Here is a 19,025-nt window from a genome sequence, read left to right on the forward strand (position 1 = left end):
TAGGACATAAAAGTTTAAATGCAAAAAGAAAGGTCATAATCACGGTTGAGACCGCCCCCTCCCAGTGTACCCAACCTCCTAATCCAACCCGCCTCCCGCCTAAGTAATTCCTTTTCCTTATTTCCTCTAAAATGAACAGGAACCCCATCTATAACTTGCACACGGAGCTGTGGTATAGAGTGGCGGAACTGGGTGAAATGGGCCGAGACAGATTGGGACATATTCTTGGTCCTGATGGACGATTTATGTGAGGAGATACGTTCACGCAGTCGCTGAGTGGTCTCTCCCACATATAATAGCCCGCATGGGCATTTTAGTATATAAACTACATATGAAGAATCACATGTATACAGACCACGTATGCTGAACTCAGTACCCTTGGACGGGTGCCTGAACTTATCTCCCTTAAATATCAAGCCACACATATGACACCCTAGACATGGAAAGGTGCCACTTCGGCCGCTCTGTACCACAGCTCGAGGTGTGCGTGCTCGAATCTTGTCCCTATCCGTAGGGGCTCGTTTGAAGGATAACAAAGGAGGAAATTTAAACTCCGGAACCTGAGGAAAAGCACTTTGTAAGAGGCCCCAATGCTGCCGTACAATGGACCCCAGCTTATAGCTGCAGGCATTGTACCTGGAAACAAAAGGGAGTCTCACTCCTCCATGACGTCTTCTGGTGGGTCTATTGGATACCAGGGTGTGTTCAGGGTACCCCCTTGACCTAAATCTGTCCCTCATTTCATTAAGACGAATCTCGCACTGGCCAGAATCAGACACAATCCTGGAGACTCTCTGCAATTGTCCACCAGGAATGTGTTCCCTAGTCGACCTGGGGTGGAAGCTAGAGAATTCCAAAACAGAATTTCTATCTGTTGGTTTAACATACAGATCTGTCTGGAAACCACCGGGTCCCAAGACAACCTGAGTATCCAGAAAGGAAACACTCTTCGAGTCAAAGTGTGCCGTCAATCTAATGGGGGGGCATTTGCTCGAAAGCTCCTCAATGAATGAATTAAGGGTCGACTGCGGCCCCCTCCAAACGCAAAAAATATCGTCAATGTACCTCCACCAACAAACCACATGTTGGCGGAAGTACATGCTGGTGTAGACGAATGCCTCTTCGTAGAGGCCCATGAAAAGATTTGCGTAGGAGGGGGCCACATTGGAACCCATGGCCGTCCCCCGTAATTGCTGATAGAAGACACCCTCGAACTCAAAGTAATTCTCCTCCAAGATAATCTTCAAGAGTGAAACTGCAAACTTTCTCTGTTCAACAGTCAGGTCAGACTGTGTCAGAAGATACCAATCGATAGCTTCCACACCCCCATCATGTGAAATGGAGGTGTAGAGGCTCTCGACGTCCAATGTAACCAGCGCGAGATCCGTGCAATCAATCTGAAGTTTACCCAACTTCTCCAAAAACATAGTGGTGTCTTTTAGATAAGAATCTAAAGACACAACGAAGGGCTGCAAACGCTTATCCAGAAACTTAGCCAAAGGGACAAACACTGAACCTACCCCGGCCACAATGGGTCTCCCCGGTGGCCGGAGTAGGTTCTTGTGAATTTTCGGTAAAGTATAAAATTTGTATCTTTTACATCTAATACAACGATTTATCTATAAGGGTGGTTATCTCTCATGGCACACTCAGCCTTACTTTACTACAGCACTAGCATTTTTTCGCTTTTGGGTCATCATCTGATGATTTATGGTGCTGACTCTGTCAGCATGTTCTGCATTATATGAGTTTTATGCGCCAGTTTGCGTATTTTTGCATTCGGCATAGCGGCTATTCTATATAGTTCTGTATTTGATTTTATGCGTACGTTTTTTCCGCGTTTTTGGCGCGTGGTTTGGACGTTTTCACGCACGGAGGCCTTTTTGTACGCGTACGCTTTTACGCATTGTTAGGCCGCTTTTACGCATGGATGCTATTGAGAATCTTATGCGTACGTTTTTACGCATTGCTAGGACGCTTTTACGCATGGAAACGGATGACGTCATTCGTTCCGTTTTTCAGCAGTACGCTTCTCGCATTGCCCCCTGGGAGACTGGGAGGAGCGTTATGACATTGCTGTGGTTTCCCATCAGGTCCTCCTGACTTGGTAAGTGCTGATTGGCCATTGGGGTTATGACACTTTTTAAATCATGCTGTGATAACGGCTGCTGCTTTACATATCTGTTTCCCATCAGGTCCTCTCATTATGCTTTGCCCTGTGATTGGATACTTATGCTTTTTTGTATTGTGATGTTATCTGATTGGTCCATGTGACCCCACTGAAATTGTATATAAATGCCTTTGTGTTTGTTATCTCTTTTGAGTGAGCCTATACAGCTTGAGAAAGGAGCTTGTCTCCGAAACAGCGTCTGTCGCTGTCCCTGGGCGCTATCTTTATGCAATAAAGAGCTTGAATACATCCACGTGGTGCTGCTGATCTCTTCAACCGATGGGCCTTTAAACCAACAGATCTCATTCATTCAATTCCATGTCTGTTCACTAATCATGGACCTGCATCACACATTCCAGGCTACAGTATCTGCTGATTACACTGACGGATCTCATTCATTCAATTCTGTGTCTGTTCAGTAATCATGGATCAGTGTCACAGATTCCCAGCTACAGTATGTGCTGATTACACCGACAGATCTCATTATCCATGGCAGCGGATACAATAACCTTAACACATCTATCTGAAGCATAAGCAGCTGATATAGAGAGACAAGGCTGAGGTTAAGGTCACACATCTGGACATGATTTCAGTCTACCTGGAAGCAGCAATGGGCTACACGCTACACCCTCCGGAGGCAGGAGAGACAGAGACTCTCCCAATGGGATGGAGGCGTTCTGCACAAACTCCACAAGAAGCTAAAAAACACAAATAAATGCAAATCAGTGGCCATACAATATATTCTAAAGGCAGATGTGGGCGGAGCAGGAAGCACAGGGGGTGGTAGGAAGGCAGATGTGGGAGGAGCAGGAGGTACAAGGGGTAGTTGGAGGGCAGATGTGAATGAAGCAGGAGGTACAGGGGGTGGTAGGAGGGCCAATGTGGGTGGAGCAGGAGGTACAAGGGGTGGTAGGAAGGCAGATGTGGGAGGAGCAGGAGGTACAAGGGGTAGTTGAAGGGCAGATGTGAATGAAGCAGGAGGTACAGGGGGTGGTAGGAAGGCAGATGTGGGCGGAGCAGGAGGTACAGGGGGAGGTAGGAAGACAGATGTGGGTGGAGCAATAGAGAGTGGTATGAAGGCAGATGTGGGCCACTCGGAAGGTGGTAGAAAGGCAGAGGCGAGTGGAACAGCAGATACAGAAGTTGGTAAGGAAGGCAGAGGTGGGTGGAGATGCAGGGACAGAGGGTGGCATGAAGGCAGAGGTGGGCAGAGCAGCAGGTAGAGGGTGGTAGGAAGGTAGAGGTGGGCAGAGAAGCAGATACAGAAGGTGGTAAGGAAGGCATATGTGGGTGGAGTTACACTAAACAATTACCTCCGGTTTAGACTGGAGCTCATCAGATAACATTGGAGCAACTCTGCTATTCAGTAGATCAAGTACCACCTGTCAAAAACAAATTGTAAGATTAGTTGCTCCATAAAATGAACAGGTCAACAGTCACTGACAGTTTAAAGGGATGAGTGGAGACAAGAAAAGAATGCAGCAAGCAGGGGATAGGAGGACAGACATAGAAGAAGAGGAGGAGGGGAGGGGGTAGAACTATCTTAGTGGGTGGTCACAGACACGTGGAGCGGTAGGTGAAAGGAATTTCAGACACAGTAGTTGAGGAGATGAAGGACACATTGTCAGGAGGAGGGAATGGGATGATGGACACATTTGGGTGGGAGTTGGACGGTAAGGGAATGGGTTAGGAGGATGGAGACTGTGTGTGTGGAGGAGGGGTTAGACTGATGGTCTGCTGTATACAGATGACCTTCTGCTGCTCTCCCCAACAGAGAAGAGCCTACAGCAGTGGTCCTCAAACTAAGGCCCACGGGCTGAATGTGGCCCGAGGCTTTTTTACCCGCCTCCCACACACACAATATGTATTACTTATAGATACGGTCAGCTACATCTTTAAATATTGGTGGTCCGTATATAGAATAGCAGTGCTGGCACCACCCATCCACATGGAAGCCAGAACGCAGTAATTTGCTGTTTTCCAATCAAATTCCACATCAGGTGACACTGCTGTCCATTTTGACTGCAGGTTGTCACTTGGGTATGTGTCACTGTCTGGCCCGCAAAGACCTCTACATCATTTTATGTATACTCCGGCCCTCCAGCAGTCTGAAGTATGTTGACCCGGCCCTCGACCCAAAACGTTTAGGGACCCTTGGCCTACAGCATAGCCTGACAGTACTGGAGAGTATCTGCATCACATCAACCCAAAAAAAAAGACAAAAGTCATGGTGTTCCAGAGGAGGAATCTTAATAAAACCTCCATCTCCTCATTTATATTAAATGGCTTCACACTGGTGACCACCAACAGTAAACCTTCCTGGGGCCAGAGATCAACCAATCATGGAGCTTTAGGTCAGCAGAAGAGGCCCTGAAAGAAAAAGCCTGCAGAACCTTTTATGCCATCAGAAGGCAATTCTACCACCTAAAATCACTGGTAAGAGTCTATGCAAAAATATTTGACAGAATCGTCACCCCAATCCTGCTCTATGGCAGTGAGGTATGGGGCCGGGTCGCCTACTCCGACCAATCAAAATGGGAATCTTCAATCCAGCCCAATAGAAGTCTTCCATCTACAGCTCTGCAAGTATCTTCTTCAAGTCCATTGCAGCACTTCAAACTCGGCTTGCTGGGCAGATTCATACTATGGCTGACTATGCAGCAGAGGGAGCATATACAGAGCAGCAGACCCAGCACTTACCACCATAAAGCCTCACTGAGCCACGGAGCCAGAGCAACACCATGCGCCCAGAAACAAACCGCCAACACCTCCTCCAGCCAGGATACCCAACGCAGCCTGACAAAAGCCCAAATAAAAGGAACTATAGAAACCTGCAACCGTCTACCAATCACTGCAGAGGGAGTACACAATGGCTCGTTATCTGGAGAGGCTGCACCACCCCAAAGACAGACAGACCCTGTACTGTCTGAATGCCCACAGCCTAGTGATAGAGACAGGGCAGCACAGACAGAAATGAAACCTCCAAAAGGATAGACTTTGCAGGTAGTTAGAGGCAGGGGCCCTGGAGGATGAGGCCCGCTTCCTGCTACACTGCAAATATGCACCTGTGAGTACTGCCCACTTCCTGAAACTTTCTGCCCACATCTTGGATCTCACCTCCACAAATGAGGAAACGCTACATCCTATTGGGGGAAGAGGAAACAATGGTGCAAATAACAGGCCTGAGACTGTATATCTCTTATATTGCCCCCTATACCCCCCTCACCGTTATGGACGATATACTCCAACCCCCTATACTGTTCCTTATATCCTCCAACCCCCTATACCCTTATAATCCCACAACCACTTCCTATAATGCTAATGTTTGCTAAATGTGTTTGGTCTTGCCAATAAATATTTTTTGAATTTGGGTACTGAGGGGGTTGGGGGTACATTGGATGGTGGGGGAGTACTCTGGGGGTACACTTTGGAGCAGGGGCTGTCTAAATGGGGGAGTTGGGATGCACAGCATGGGTGGTACTCTGGTGGTGGAGAAATCTTGGAGGATGTTGGGGAGGGGTAAACTCTTGTGAGAGGAGTGTCTCAGTAGGGGGGAATTGGGATGCACTCCGGTGGGGTATCTTAGTGGTGTTCAGGGTGCAGTGTGGGGGGTACACTGCAAGGGGGGTGCACGTTGGTTGTGGTATCTGAGTGGGGGGGGGGGGGGTAGGAGGTTCAGGGGTACATTGTAGTAGGTTACATTATAGGATGTGGGGTACACGCTGGTGAGGGGAGTGTCTTGATAGGGGGAAGGTGGGGTGCACAGTGTGGAGGTATATCGGTGGGATTTGGGGTGCATAGTGTGGGGGGAGGGGTGCACATTGGTTGGGGTATCCGCATGAGGGAGTTGGGAGTACATTGTAGGGTGTGGGGTACACTCTGGTGAGGGGAGAGTTTGGTAGGGTGAGGGAAGGGTACACCCTGGTGAGGAGAGGTAAGAGTGAGTTGGGGTGCACAGTGTGGGGGTATCTCAGTGGGATTTGAGGTGCATAGTGTGTGTGGGGGGTGCACATTGGTTGGGGTATCTGGATGGGGGATTTGGGGGTACATTGTAGGGTGTGGGGTACACTCTGGTGAGGGGAGTGTCTAGGTGGGGGGCGTTGGGGTACTTTGTAGGGTGAGGGAAGGGTACACCCTGGTGAGGGGAGTGCCTCTGTAGGGGGGAGTTGGGGCAGGGGGTACCTCGGTTGGGTTTGGGGTACACAGTGTGGGGGTAGGGGGTGCAAGTTGGTTGTGATATCTGAGAGGAAGTCGGAGGTTACATTGCAGGATGTGGGGTACAGGCAGAGTCGGGGTTCAGCACCTCCTTCAGCTGCAGAAGCGCAGATCAGAGTCCCGGGGAAGACACTTCCGGTGTGCGGAGTCACGTGACGCACAGCGGCCGGAAGCCGGAAGAGTTTCGTGGAAGGAGACTCAGAGGAGAAGATGCGGCTGTTCTCGGGCTTGCTGGTGTCACATGGGCGGGTGGCCCGGCGTATGGGGCTGGGACCCCGCTCCCGGCTAGATATGCTGCGGAATCTCCTCACCGCTCTGGTCAGACATGAGAGGATAGAGACCACCTATGCCCGCGCTGACGAGCTGCACTACTACGCCGAGCGGGTGAGGGGAGGGGCTTGTACGATCTATAGAGGAGGTGCTGCCTGAAGGGAGGGGCTTGTGATGTAGGGGCCCTAGGAGCACTCTAAAACTTTAAATACACATAATGTGCATTTCTGTCTTTTCCTTCTGTCCAGTGCAAGAGTTCAGGTCCACTTTAAGGGATAAGCGAGGCAACAAAAGAAATGTAGTTTTACTTACCTGGGGCTTTTTCCAGCCCCTAGAAGTCATTTGTGTCCCTCACTGCTGCTCTGGTCTTCTCTGGGGTCTGCTGCGCTAGAGGCTTAGAGGCTGCCCAAGTCACCCTGATGACATGGGCGCTTGCATGCACAGAAGATGCCAACCCATCGGGGGTCATCAATCCTTAGAGGCAGCTTCTGAGACAAAGTTACAAATCTGTTTTACTCACCTGGGGCTTCTTCCAGCCCCTCGCAGCCGTCTTGAGTCCCTCGCCATCGAACACGGTTAATCCAGCGCAGGAAACTTGGGCGCAGCCGGCGCCACCATAGGCTGTAATAGGGATTATGGCTTTAGCAGCGCACAAGGAGTAACTTCGCCGCTGTCAGAAGACGGAGCTGAAGTTACTTTTAAAATACAATAATTCAGCTTCCATTGCTGGAAGCCGAATTATTTCATTCCCCACCATCCATGGTGGCCTGGAGGGGGAATAGTATTTAACATGGCCAGGAACTTGTGCAGCAGCAGGATCAGCCGTATACCGGCTGTATCCTGCGCCCAAGTCTCCAGCGCCGATTCCTCTCTTATGCCTTCGCCACAGCCCGTGACGTCGGGTCGGGTCTGCGTTTTTAATGGTTTTTGGTAATTATGCTGTTGGTTATCTTTTAGAGCTGCGATGAAGTTCTGAGTTCAGGTCTGCTGAGACTCAGAGACAAATAAACATCATAGATTTATACGTACCTGGGGCTTCCTCCAGCTGTATGGATCGCTCCTACGCCGCCGTCCTCAGTTTTCTCTATTACCGGTACTGGGTCTTGTAACTTCTGCCAGTCGCGGTCAGTTTTACGCATGCGCAGTGACTCCTGCGCCTGCACAGTACGGAGGAAGCACACTGCGCTTGTGTCGACTGGCCCTGACTGGCGGAAGTTACGGGACCCGGTACTGGCGATAGAGAAGGCTGTGGATGGCGGCGTGGGAGCAATCCATGTGGATGGAGCTGGAGGTATCCCCAGGTATGTATAAAACTTTTATTTTATTCATCTCTGAGTCTCTTTAAGGACTTTAGGGGAGGGATTAGAGCTTCATATAGGAGGAGATATGCAAGATAGGAGAGATGAGGGATGTGGATGGGAGATAGGGATGCGGGAAGCACTGGAGGAGTTAGAGGTCTGTGGGGGAAGGAGGTAGGGTTAGGCATGTTGTGGCTGGATAGTGTACTGGTTAAGGGCACTTCCTTTGACATGGGAGACCAGGGTTAGTACCTATTCAGTGAGAAGTTCAAAGCAAGACTCCCTTACACTGCAGGGTTGGCCGCTTGAGCGCTTTGAGTCCAACAGGAGAAAAGCGCTATACAAATGTTCAGATTATTATTATTGAGCAATAATGGATAGGTAGCTACTGTAAGCTGCTTTCCTGCTTACTTCTTTTAGATAGTAATGTAGAGTTGACCACCTCTTGATGTTAGAAAGAACTCTGTCAGACAGGAAAACAGTAGGTGAAGCAGGTAGTACTGTAAGTAGGTGGACATTGGGAGATATGTTGGTGGTGTGGAGTACAGTATAATTGTAAATAGCCTATCTCATTTACATTCTTGCTTTTAGACAAGTATTTACATCTTCTGTTTCAGATTATTGATTACGGGAAGTGTGGCGACACTAATGAGAAAGCAATGAAGATGGCAAACTTCTGGCTAACGGTAAATCCTTTTACTTATCTGATTACCTATACGTTTGCCTTATTACTGCACAAAAAAGCCTCATTCTGCACCTTTACACCCAGCTAACACACCATCAACCCCAAGCACATTCATATGTCCTAAAATGGGAATCGGACCTGAAGTCATCTGAAATAGGGTTCCCCAGGCCTTTCCTCAAGGCCCTCCAACAGTGCATGTTTTGTGGAAATCCAGAAAGGTAGTAAATTGGTTATGCTGAGGCACTTAATACCCCACCCGTGAATATGTGTGGTTTCCTGCAAAGCATGTTGTGTTGGTGGGCCTTATATTTCAGTATTTATTGAGAGTGAGTCATGAAAAAAAAGACTCTCAACATGAAGTAGATATAAGAAAGATCCACACTTGAGCAAGCTACCATGCTCAAAGCAACACCAGGTTTTTATATAGGAGGATCTGTTTGAGTGATGAAACCACAATGCAATTCTTGAGTTCAAAAATTCAAAATCACACTTTATTGTACCAAAAAAGATTATTAAAAGGTAAAAATGTTTGTATTTGTCAATAAAAGTTCTTCATAACATGAATGTAGAAGATTATTCCGCTTTGACAGATAGTAGACACAATGGGCCACATGCAATTCACTTTTTCACCTGAGTTTTCTCCTAGGTGATATTTTTAAACTTGTCAATAAAATGCCTTGCCACCAAAAAAAAAAGAAAATACTCAAAATAACTTTGATAGTATCTTTTCACCTACTTTTTGGGACTTTTTTTTAGTTGAAAAGTTATGAAAAGTTATTTTAAATCGAAGATGAAAAATTATCTCCTTGGAGAAAAGTCAGGTGAAAAAGTGAATTGCATATGGCCCAATATGCTTTGTTTGATGAAACAAAGCGTAATTTTGACTTTTTGAACTCAAGAATTGCATTGTGGTTTCATCACTCAAACAGGTCCTCCTATATAAAAACGTGTGACAGGATTGTGTAACTCTAATCTAATAGTTGAGTTGAAATATGGAACTGACTCCCTAAATGCTCCAATAACCTGCACACTGTGGAATCATATATGTCGCTTACCAGAGGGTAGCTTGCACCAAGCAGGATTGGCAATATCCACGCAGGAACAAATTCAAACTGCTTGTGGATGTCTGAGGCCAGAATACCTGCTTCAAGTCTGGTGTACATGTCCAAAGTTTATTAGACTCTGTAGCATAATACAGGAAAAATGATACAGTAGTTACTGGTATTTTCATTTCCTGGTGCAACTCCATGTCGTGCCCCCCTAAGCCCCAATAATACCCTCTACATCAATAAATATGGAGAGTGAGCAGTCACCCAGTCGTGAATAGTACTCAATATGAGGGAGGGTCATGTGATGTCATGGATTTGCTACAGGAAAGGAAAATGACAGTAGGCAAGTATATATTTTCCCATTTCCATGGTGCCTCCATGTTACTCACACTTCCCTGGACTTAAAGATACACTGAAGCGAAAAAAAAATAATTATGATGAATTGGTTGTGTAGTACGGATAATTACTAGAACATTAGTAGCAAAGAAACTATTCTCATGTTTTTATTTTCAGTTATATAGTGTTTTTTTATAACACTGCATCATTCTCTAATTGGAGTTTACACACTACTCAGCATTCTAAATGATTTTACAGAGCAGGCTAGTGAACTATTGACCTGTCCTCTGGAGAGAAAAATAAATTACAATGACTGACAGTTGCGATAACAAGCTTCAGAAGACAGAGCTCTCTGCGACTTTGAAAGTGTGGAGCTCAATGGCTCTTTTGCATAGATAACTGGAGTTTCTTAACTCTTCCTGTACTGGAAACAATATTAGACTACACATACAAATCATATCTTTTTTTTTTTCCGCTTCAGTGTCTCTTTAAAGCGGACCTGAACTCAGAACATCCTCTCTGCTCTAAAAGATAAGCAACAACATACTAACCTTTAACCTCCCTGGCGGTCAATGAAATCTGCCAGGGAGGCGGCGCAGCACTATTTTTAACATATTTTTTTTTAATTTTTTTTTTTTTTAAACCATGTAGCTAGCCTAGCGCTAGCTACATAATAGCCGCTGTGCAGCGGCATCCCCCCACCCCCTCCGATCGCCTCCAGCGATCAAGCCCGTCCGGAAATCCCGTTCTGGACGGGATTTCCATTAGGGCTTCCCCCGTCGCCATGGCGATGGGCGTGATGACGTCACCGACATCGTGAAGTCAGAGGGAGTCCCGATCCACCCCTCAGCGCTGCCTGGCACTGATTGGCCAGGCAGGGGGGCACCCTCTAACGCGGCAGGTAGCGGCGAATTGGCGTGGAGCGGCGGCGATCGTAAGTAACACGCAGCTAGCAAAGTGCTAGCTGCGTGTATAAAAAGAAATTATGCAAATCGGCCCAGCGGGGCCTGAGAAATCCTCCGCAGCGGCTTACCCCGTGTCCAGCACGGGGTTACCGCTAAGGAGGTTATAGTGGAGCTGAACTCTTGCACAGAACACAAGGAATACATAACAAATGTGCCCTTGTGTCTAATTACTAGTTGTAATTTGATCACCCCCCGTGTCACATGACTGCCTATGGTAGATAAGCAGATAAGTACATTTGAAAGTACAGGCTGCAAACAATGTATCTGCTTCCATGAATCAGGAAGATGAAACTCTGCAGATTTATTTTAGGATTTGTATCAGCTGTAACAAAGAAAAGGTTTTTTTTTTTTTTTTTCTTTAAAGGTTATGATGCTGTTGTGTATCTTTTAGAGCAGAGAGGAGTTCTGGGTTCAGGTCCACTTTAAAGAAAACCATTTCTTTGTCACAGCTGATACTAATCCTGCAATAGATCTGCAGTGTGTCTACTTCCTGCTTTCATGGAGGCAGACATATTAACATCCTGTGTTTACCAATTAGTTGCTCTGGCGTGGCAGCCAGCTGATACAGCTGCGAGATCAAATTACAACTTGTAATTAGTCACAGATGAGGGGGAATTAAAGAGGCTAAACTCTCTAAATACATACAGGGTGCTTTTCTTTATGCTTTCCTTCTGTCCTGTGCAAGAGTTCAGGTCCGCTTTAACTAGCACAAAAAAAAAAAAAAAAACCCGCTGGGGTGCTGCATAAAACTATTGCCAAAAGCAATAGCAGATAGCACAGCAGGATCAATTTGATAATGTTCTACAAAAGTAATAGGAGTGGACCAATTGGCTGCTTTGAAGACCGCAGAGATGAAGACTCCTGAAGATGCTGTCCAGGATGTGGAGACACTTCTTGTGGAGTGAGCTGAGGCAGACTGTGGAGGATACAACCCTCTGGCTCCTTAAAGTGACACTAAAGCGGAAAAAATATATGATATAATGAATTGGTTGTGTAATACGGATAATTACTAGAACATTAGTAGCAAAGAAAATATTCTCGTATTTTTATTTTCAGTTATATAGGTTTTTTTTTATAACATTGCATCATTCTCTAATATTTGCAATTTACACACTACTCAGCATTCTAAATGAGATCACAGAGCAGGCTAGTGAACTTTTGAACTTTACTCTGCAGAAAAACAAAATACAGTAAAGGGGCCCATACACTGGTTGATTTCAGCCGTCGATCGATTAGATCAAATCGATCGATCAATTGGAAATCAATTGCCGATCAATCGATTTGCGGCCGATATCAATCGATCTGACAGGATGGAAAATCTAGGTTGATCTGCTACTGCCAGCAGATCGATGGCCCATAGAGTTGCATTGGATCTGATGGTCCAATAATGCATTTAGATTGATTTCCAATAGATTTCATTCTGAAATCTGTTGGAAATCTGTTCCTAGTGTCTGGCACACATCAGATTCCTGTCAGATTCCGACTTGACAGGCATCTGACAGAAATCTATCTGATGGTCGAATTTGCTGCAAATCTATAAGTGTATGGCCACCTTAACAGACACTTGAGATAATAAGCTTCAGAAAACAAAGATAAGTTGTGGATCTCAGATAAGCTCTTTAGCATAGATAACAACTGGAGTTTCTTAACTCTTCCTGTGCTGCAGGGGTGCTCATTAGGTAGATTGCGATCTACCGGTAGATCACGAGGACTTCATGGTAGATCCCGACCGCACTACATTTTCCATTCTGTAAATACAATTGTGCTCCTAAAATTGTACATAGGTAGATCATTTTGACTTGCTAATTTTTTTAAGTAGCTCACAAGCCAAAAAAGTGTGGGCACCCCTGCTGTACTGGAAACAATATTAGACTCATCTCTACTGCTAATGTTTTATTTCTTAGCTGTACTACACATACAAATCATTATATCATAAGTTTATTTTCACTTCAGATTCCCTTTAAGCTTGCCCATTTATTGTTATGATCCATGATGCTCCTGTTCTGGATGATACCGTATATTCTGACCCTCCCTAGAGACTGCTGGAGAGATGAAAAGTTGTTTCTAAATATTTTTGCAAGGTTCTGGCAACTTCCAATGGGTGCAAAGTTTGTTGATTCCCTGCAAATAAAGGTAGTGTCCACTCCTGGTTACGTTTTCTGGAGACTACCTAAGGACTACTACTGAAAAAAAAAGAAGTTACAAAAGGTTATTTGCGACCTTAATGCCTGAAGTTTGCCCCACTTGTTTTGTAATGATGTTTTATTTTCCATTTTTTTTCCATTCATCCCAGATAATAATGCAGATCTATAAAAGAAACATTACCATATATACTCGGGTATAAGTCGCAAAATTTAGGACTGATTCAAAGTAAAAAAGTGGGGGGGGTCGACTTATAGTCGCATAGTCCTAAATTTTGCGACTTACAGCCTGAGTGGGGTGAGGGTGTGTGTTATGGATGTGGGGTGTGTGTGTGTGGAGGGGTTACTCACCATCCATCGCTGGGCGCAGTGTCCTCTTTTCCTCTCTTCTCCCTCACTCGCGCGTCTGCCCCCTTAAGAGAGATGGTCCGGCTCCCGATGTCACATGACGTCGGGACCGGAAGTTACCGCGCGAGTGGAGGAGAAGCGAGCAGAAGAGGAGACTGCGCCCAGCGGTGGATGGTGAGAGGAGACTGCTGCAGCGGCGGGGAAAGCGGGCATGGAGGCAAACATCCCACCTTCCACAGCCTCTATCCTCCATCTACTTCCTCTCCCACGCATCCCCTTGTGCTGATACCAGCGTCTCCTGTGATGATGTCATCACAGGAAACGCTGGTATCAACGCATGGGATGCCTGGGAGAGGAAGTAGATGGAGGATAGAAGGTGAGATGTTTGCCTCCATGCCCACTCTCCCCACCGCTGCAGCCTATACATGGGGGCAACTGTACTGGCTACCTACCTATGCTGCTGGCAACTATACTGGCTACCTACCTATACTACTGGCAACTATACTGGCTACCTACCTATGCTACTGGCAACTATACTGGCTACCTACCTATACTAATGGCAACTATACTGGCTACCTACCTATGCTACTGGCAACTATACTGGCTACCTACCTATACTAATGGCAACTATACTGGCTACCTACCTATGCTACTGGCAACTATACTGGCTACCTACCTATACTAATGGCAACTATACTGGCTACCTACCTATACTAATGGCAACTATACTGGCTACCTACCTATGCTACTGGCAACTATACTGGCTACCTACCTATGCTACTGGCAACTATACTGGCTACCTACCTATGCTACTGGCAACTATACTGGCTACCTACCTATGCTAATGGCAACTATACTGGCTACCTACCTATGCTACTGGCAACTATACTGGCTACCTACCTATACTGGGGGCAACTATACCTGGCTGCCTACCTATGCTGGCTACCTATACTGGAGGCAGATACCTGGCTGGCTTACCTATAGATTCTATAGACTTACCTATAGACTTATACTTGAATAATTGGAAAAATCCACCTTGTGAGGGTCAAATTTTGGGGGTCGACTTATATCCGAGTATATACGGTAGGTTTTGCGAGATGAGGAGATGCTGATAATTTCCTGGGTTTGCCCCCTTCCAGATGAAATAGGAAAAGAGTCTGCGGGTGTATTGAAGCCTAATATCAACAATAACAACAAACAGCATTTGTAAAGAGCTTTTCTCCCGTAAGACTCAAAGCGCACAAGCATGGCTCAGACTAGTAATCTGTGTATGTAACTGCGCAAATATCAGGTGTTTGCATAGTTACTGTATTTTTCGACGTATAAGACATTCTTCCCCAAAACGGGGTGAAAAGTGCCTTATATGCCAAAGATACCAAAAAAGTTAGGAGGTTAAAGGTCCATAAGTCACCCCTGCACTATAGACGCACCTAGGTTTAGTTATATATATTTTTTTCCCTGATTTTTGCTCTCTAAATTTGGGTGTGTCTTATGTGCCGAAAAATACAGTACATACTGGGGGGAGGGGGTCCTGGGTGCGGGGGGTGTCTTGGATGGGTGTGTGTTGAATGGGAGGTATGTGTCCTGGATGTGAGGTGTGTGTGACCTGGATGCGGGGAGAGGGGGTGGTTCTTGGATGTGAAGTGTGTGCAGGATGCATTTAACTCCTGTCCGGGGTGTTTCCTACTCTGTTCTTTTAAAGTTATCCAGCTCTTTAGTCCAGCACTTCTCCTGGATCCTTCTGGTTAGGACTACAGATGGCAAAAAATGTCACTTAATAAAGTTCAGTGTTTATTATGGTCGTCAAGTTCTATTTACAGTTGCCCTATAGCAATAAATTGTCAAATTGCAATATTTCAATGCATGAATACCACTCATTTAATTGTATGATGTCAACTGCTTTTTTATTTTGTAACACGACCAAACTGTGGTACACTAAGTTTACTGCTTTGCTATTATGTCTTGTAAAATGTCCAAAAACTATGTTCCATATTTTGTCATGCATAAGCCTCAAATGTAGTTTTTATGATGTTAAAGTATGTTTGTTTGTTTTTTGTCTGGCAGGAGAAGGACCTCATTCATAAGCTCTTCAAGGTTCTAGTTCCCCGTTTCAGCCCATACGGTGGCGGCTACGTTAGGATGTTCCAAATACCGAACCGCGAGAACCTGGATCGTGCTAAAATGGCTGTAATAGAATACAAAGGAAATCCCCTTCCACCCTTACCTGTTAACAAAAGGGACAGTGACAAAACCCTGCTCAACCAGCTCATCTTGGGTCATCGTCTGGAGAATAGTCTGCAGGCCTCCTCTTCCTAATGGTCATGACTTTCCTGAGGACTGATAGAGGGGAAGTACTTGTGTGTTGATGGAATTGCCTGTACCTTCTGCAGACACTGATGACAAATAAAGAGACGTTTCAGCTGTAAAGAACCTGTGTGATGTGACAGAACAACCAATCAGCAGCATCATGCTGCTTGCCATAGCTTAGGTCAGGTGTACACCCTCTGATCAACAGTCAACCTGTTAGACAAATCATTATTCTAACGCAATACCCATTGGGCCTAATCCAATTCAGGATAGTGTACTTGTTAAGGGCTCTGCCTTTGACATAGGAGATCAGGGTTCGAATCCTGGCTAGGGTCAGTACCTATTCAGTAAGAAGTCCTGGGGCAAGTCTTCCTAACACTGCAGGGTGGCCTCTTGAGCCCATCCCAGTGGTTGCAGCTTTTCAGCGCTTTGAGTCCAACAGAAGAAAAGCGCTATACAAATGTCAGGATTATTATTATAATTCACTTTTTTTTTCCCTGGAGGTGGCCATGCACGCTTTGATTTCTCCCATCGATATACGGCCTATTTGATTAAATCGGTGCAGCATTTGGCCTGAACGATTGACCGATCATTTGATTTCCAGCTGAACTCAGTCAGTTGAGCAAGACGGGACAATTTTGGTTCAGTGGTGGATCGCGAGTACGTTGCTGGCGGCATTGAAGAACGACGACGTTACTCTCACCTGTCCACCACATGGTCCCGGTCTCTGCTTCTCCCTGGTAGCTGCTCCATCTTCTTCACTTCCATGTCCCCAGGCGCCTGTGTGACGTAATGCAGAGGCTAAATGCTAGAGGCCTCTAGTGGTTACAGTGCTCCTAGTGTCTGTCCCCTGCATTACATCACACAGCCATCTGGGAACATAGAGGTGAAGAAGACGAGGCAGTCGGTGGGAGAAGCAGTCTGGGACCACGAGCTGGACAGGAGAGAACCACACGGCACAGGGAAGGGGGATTGGGACCTGGCAGGCACAAACAGACTTTAAGTTAATATTGGGGAGGGATCTATCTGCTGGACATATCGATCAGTGTATGGCCACCTTGAGTTTTCTCCTAGGAGATTTTTCATCTTCTGTTTTTATAACTTTCCCGGTTTATTTATAAGATGTGAAAATATCACTTGGGAGAAAACAGTAGAAAAAGTGAATTGGAAAAGGCCCATTGAGTGGAAGGAAACAGCAAAACAACTCATGCATGGTGGCTGACCAATCCTTTGCTGTGAAAGTTTCTATAAGTTCCTGTGTATATATATCAAAAACTTGGCTGTGCATGATATGGCCTATATGGATCCAGTTGGTATTCTACCGATCTCTTGGTGCCTGGGAAAACGATTGTTCACCTCTGATCACTGGGCAATCCGAGTATTTCCATGAGATTGTTTATCGTTCATCGATCGGCTTGTATAACAGCAGAGGTAGATGACTTCCATCTTCCACCGGTGAAGCAACATTGTGCTTTCACACTTCAGCCTTTTATGTCTGGAATCTGTTTTCTACACTTGAAATATATTTTGTACTATTATTTTCAATTAAACTGCGTGTAAAACACAACTCTTTGTATACGTACTAAATACAGTCATTTCATGACTATTCCAGTCTACTCCATACCACTTCACCTCTATTTCTGCTAAATATGTTCCTCTCTGGCTAATTATACTGGGGGGACACCTCTAGCTACCTATACAGGCGGGAAGGTCACCTTTGGCATCCTATACTGGGGGGGGGGGGGGGCACACACCTCTGGCTACCTATACTGGGGGGGGGGGGAGGGGGACACCTCTAGCTGCCTATACTGAGGGGGCACCTCTAGCTGCCTATACTGGTGGGACACCACTGGCTACCTATATTGGGGAGGGGAACACTTCTGGCTACCTATACTGTGGGGGGGGGGGGGGGGGACTCATCTGGCTACCTATACTGGGGGGGGGGGACTCATCTGGCTACCTATACTGGGGGGGGGGGGACATCTGGCTACCTATTCTGGTGGGGGGATGACAGACCTCTGGCTACCTATACAGGGGTGGGGGCACCTCTCGCTGCCTATACTAGTGGGACACCTCCTGGCTACCTGTACTGGGGAGGGTCATCTCTGGCTACCTATACTGGGGGACACACCTCTGGCTACCTACCGTATACTGGGGAGGGACACCTCTGGCTACCTATACTGGGGAGCGGTTGTGTCACAGCATGCTTTATATTTTTTTTTTACTGCTGCGCCATGCAGTAACAAAGTCAGAATGGAGGACCTTGGCTGGAGTCCATCTGTTTGGCCAGGATCCTTTTCGCACAGCTGTAGTTGTGTAGATCAGTGGGAATCAGTCACCAGGGCCAGCCCTCACTCAGGAGCCAGCTGGAACTCCAGGGACTGCCTTGTAGTGGGGGCAGAGGCGGCAGTGTGGTCTGACTATGCTGCCTGGCAGTACACATCTAGGTGTAGCGGACGACAACCAGGGAAAAATATCCTGTATATACCGAATCTGGTGGTGCAGGGGCATCTTATGGAGCTTTCCTTATGCGGCCCTGCTATGCACTTCACTGCTTCCAAAGTACAAACAGTGCTTGCAAAATCATGTAACCTCTACTTCCTGCCTTCCATGTATAGTGCATTGTGTCTGGAAGCATTTACATGTAATTGAAATTTTAGCATTTTTTAATGGTTATATTCCTTAATTAAAGGAAACCTGAGGTAAGAGTGATATGGAGGCTGCCATATTTATTTCCTTTTATAAAATACCAGTTGCCCCACAGTCCTGTTGATCTTCTGGGGTCGCTAGTGCCCGAGTCACAACCCTGAAACAAGCATGCAGCTAATCTAGTCAGACGAGTCGGAGCACCTGAACTGCTGCATGCTTGTTTAGGGTATATGGTAAAAAGTGGTAGGGCCCGTTCTCACTTGTAGTTGCAAAATGCTAGTGTTTTGCGTGGGTGATTTTACCACGATTAGCGCAGTAAAATCACTGTACACTCACTATTAACGCTTTTTAAGCACTGTATCGCAATCACTCTAGAACGGGTCAGGAACCTTTTTGTCTGAGCAGTGCAGTTTCTAGGTTAAAATGCACCCAGGGCGAGGGTGTAAAAATTGCGCCCCCCCCCCCGAGCAAGGTATGGGTTCCCACAGTATAGGTTAGCCAGGTCTAGTTGCACTTAGTATAGGTCCCCCCAGTATAGGTAGCCAAGAATAGGTACCCCAGTATAGGTAGCCAGGCATAGGTGAGCAGGTAT

General features: G+C 46.3%; 2 protein-coding genes across 2 annotated transcripts in view; one reads left to right on the top strand and one right to left on the bottom strand.

Moving 5' to 3' along the window:
* The window catches only part of ZNF410 (zinc finger protein 410), a 26,795-nt gene extending 20,240 nt beyond the window's left edge, over nucleotides 1-6,555 (bottom strand). Inside the window, exons 1-3 of the mRNA XM_068254363.1 lie at nucleotides 6,474-6,555; nucleotides 3,484-3,552; nucleotides 2,769-2,868 (exon numbers count right to left, since the gene is read on the bottom strand). Coding sequence (XP_068110464.1) covers nucleotides 2,769-2,868; nucleotides 3,484-3,516 — 133 coding nt within the window. The 5' untranslated portion in view covers nucleotides 3,517-3,552; nucleotides 6,474-6,555. The remainder of the gene's footprint in view (nucleotides 1-2,768; nucleotides 2,869-3,483; nucleotides 3,553-6,473) is intronic.
* MRPL17 (mitochondrial ribosomal protein L17) lies at nucleotides 6,537-17,351 on the top strand. Its single transcript, XM_068254364.1, has 3 exons — nucleotides 6,537-6,769; nucleotides 8,571-8,639; nucleotides 15,542-17,351. Exons 1-3 carry the CDS (start codon nucleotides 6,596-6,598, stop codon nucleotides 15,791-15,793), a joined length of 495 nt encoding a protein of 164 aa, XP_068110465.1. The 5' UTR covers nucleotides 6,537-6,595; the 3' UTR covers nucleotides 15,794-17,351.
* Nucleotides 17,352-19,025: the final 1,674 nt, after the last annotated feature.

This window comes from Hyperolius riggenbachi, chromosome 9 (genome assembly GCF_040937935.1).
Source record: "Hyperolius riggenbachi isolate aHypRig1 chromosome 9, aHypRig1.pri, whole genome shotgun sequence".
NCBI lineage: Eukaryota > Metazoa > Chordata > Amphibia > Anura > Hyperoliidae > Hyperolius > Hyperolius riggenbachi.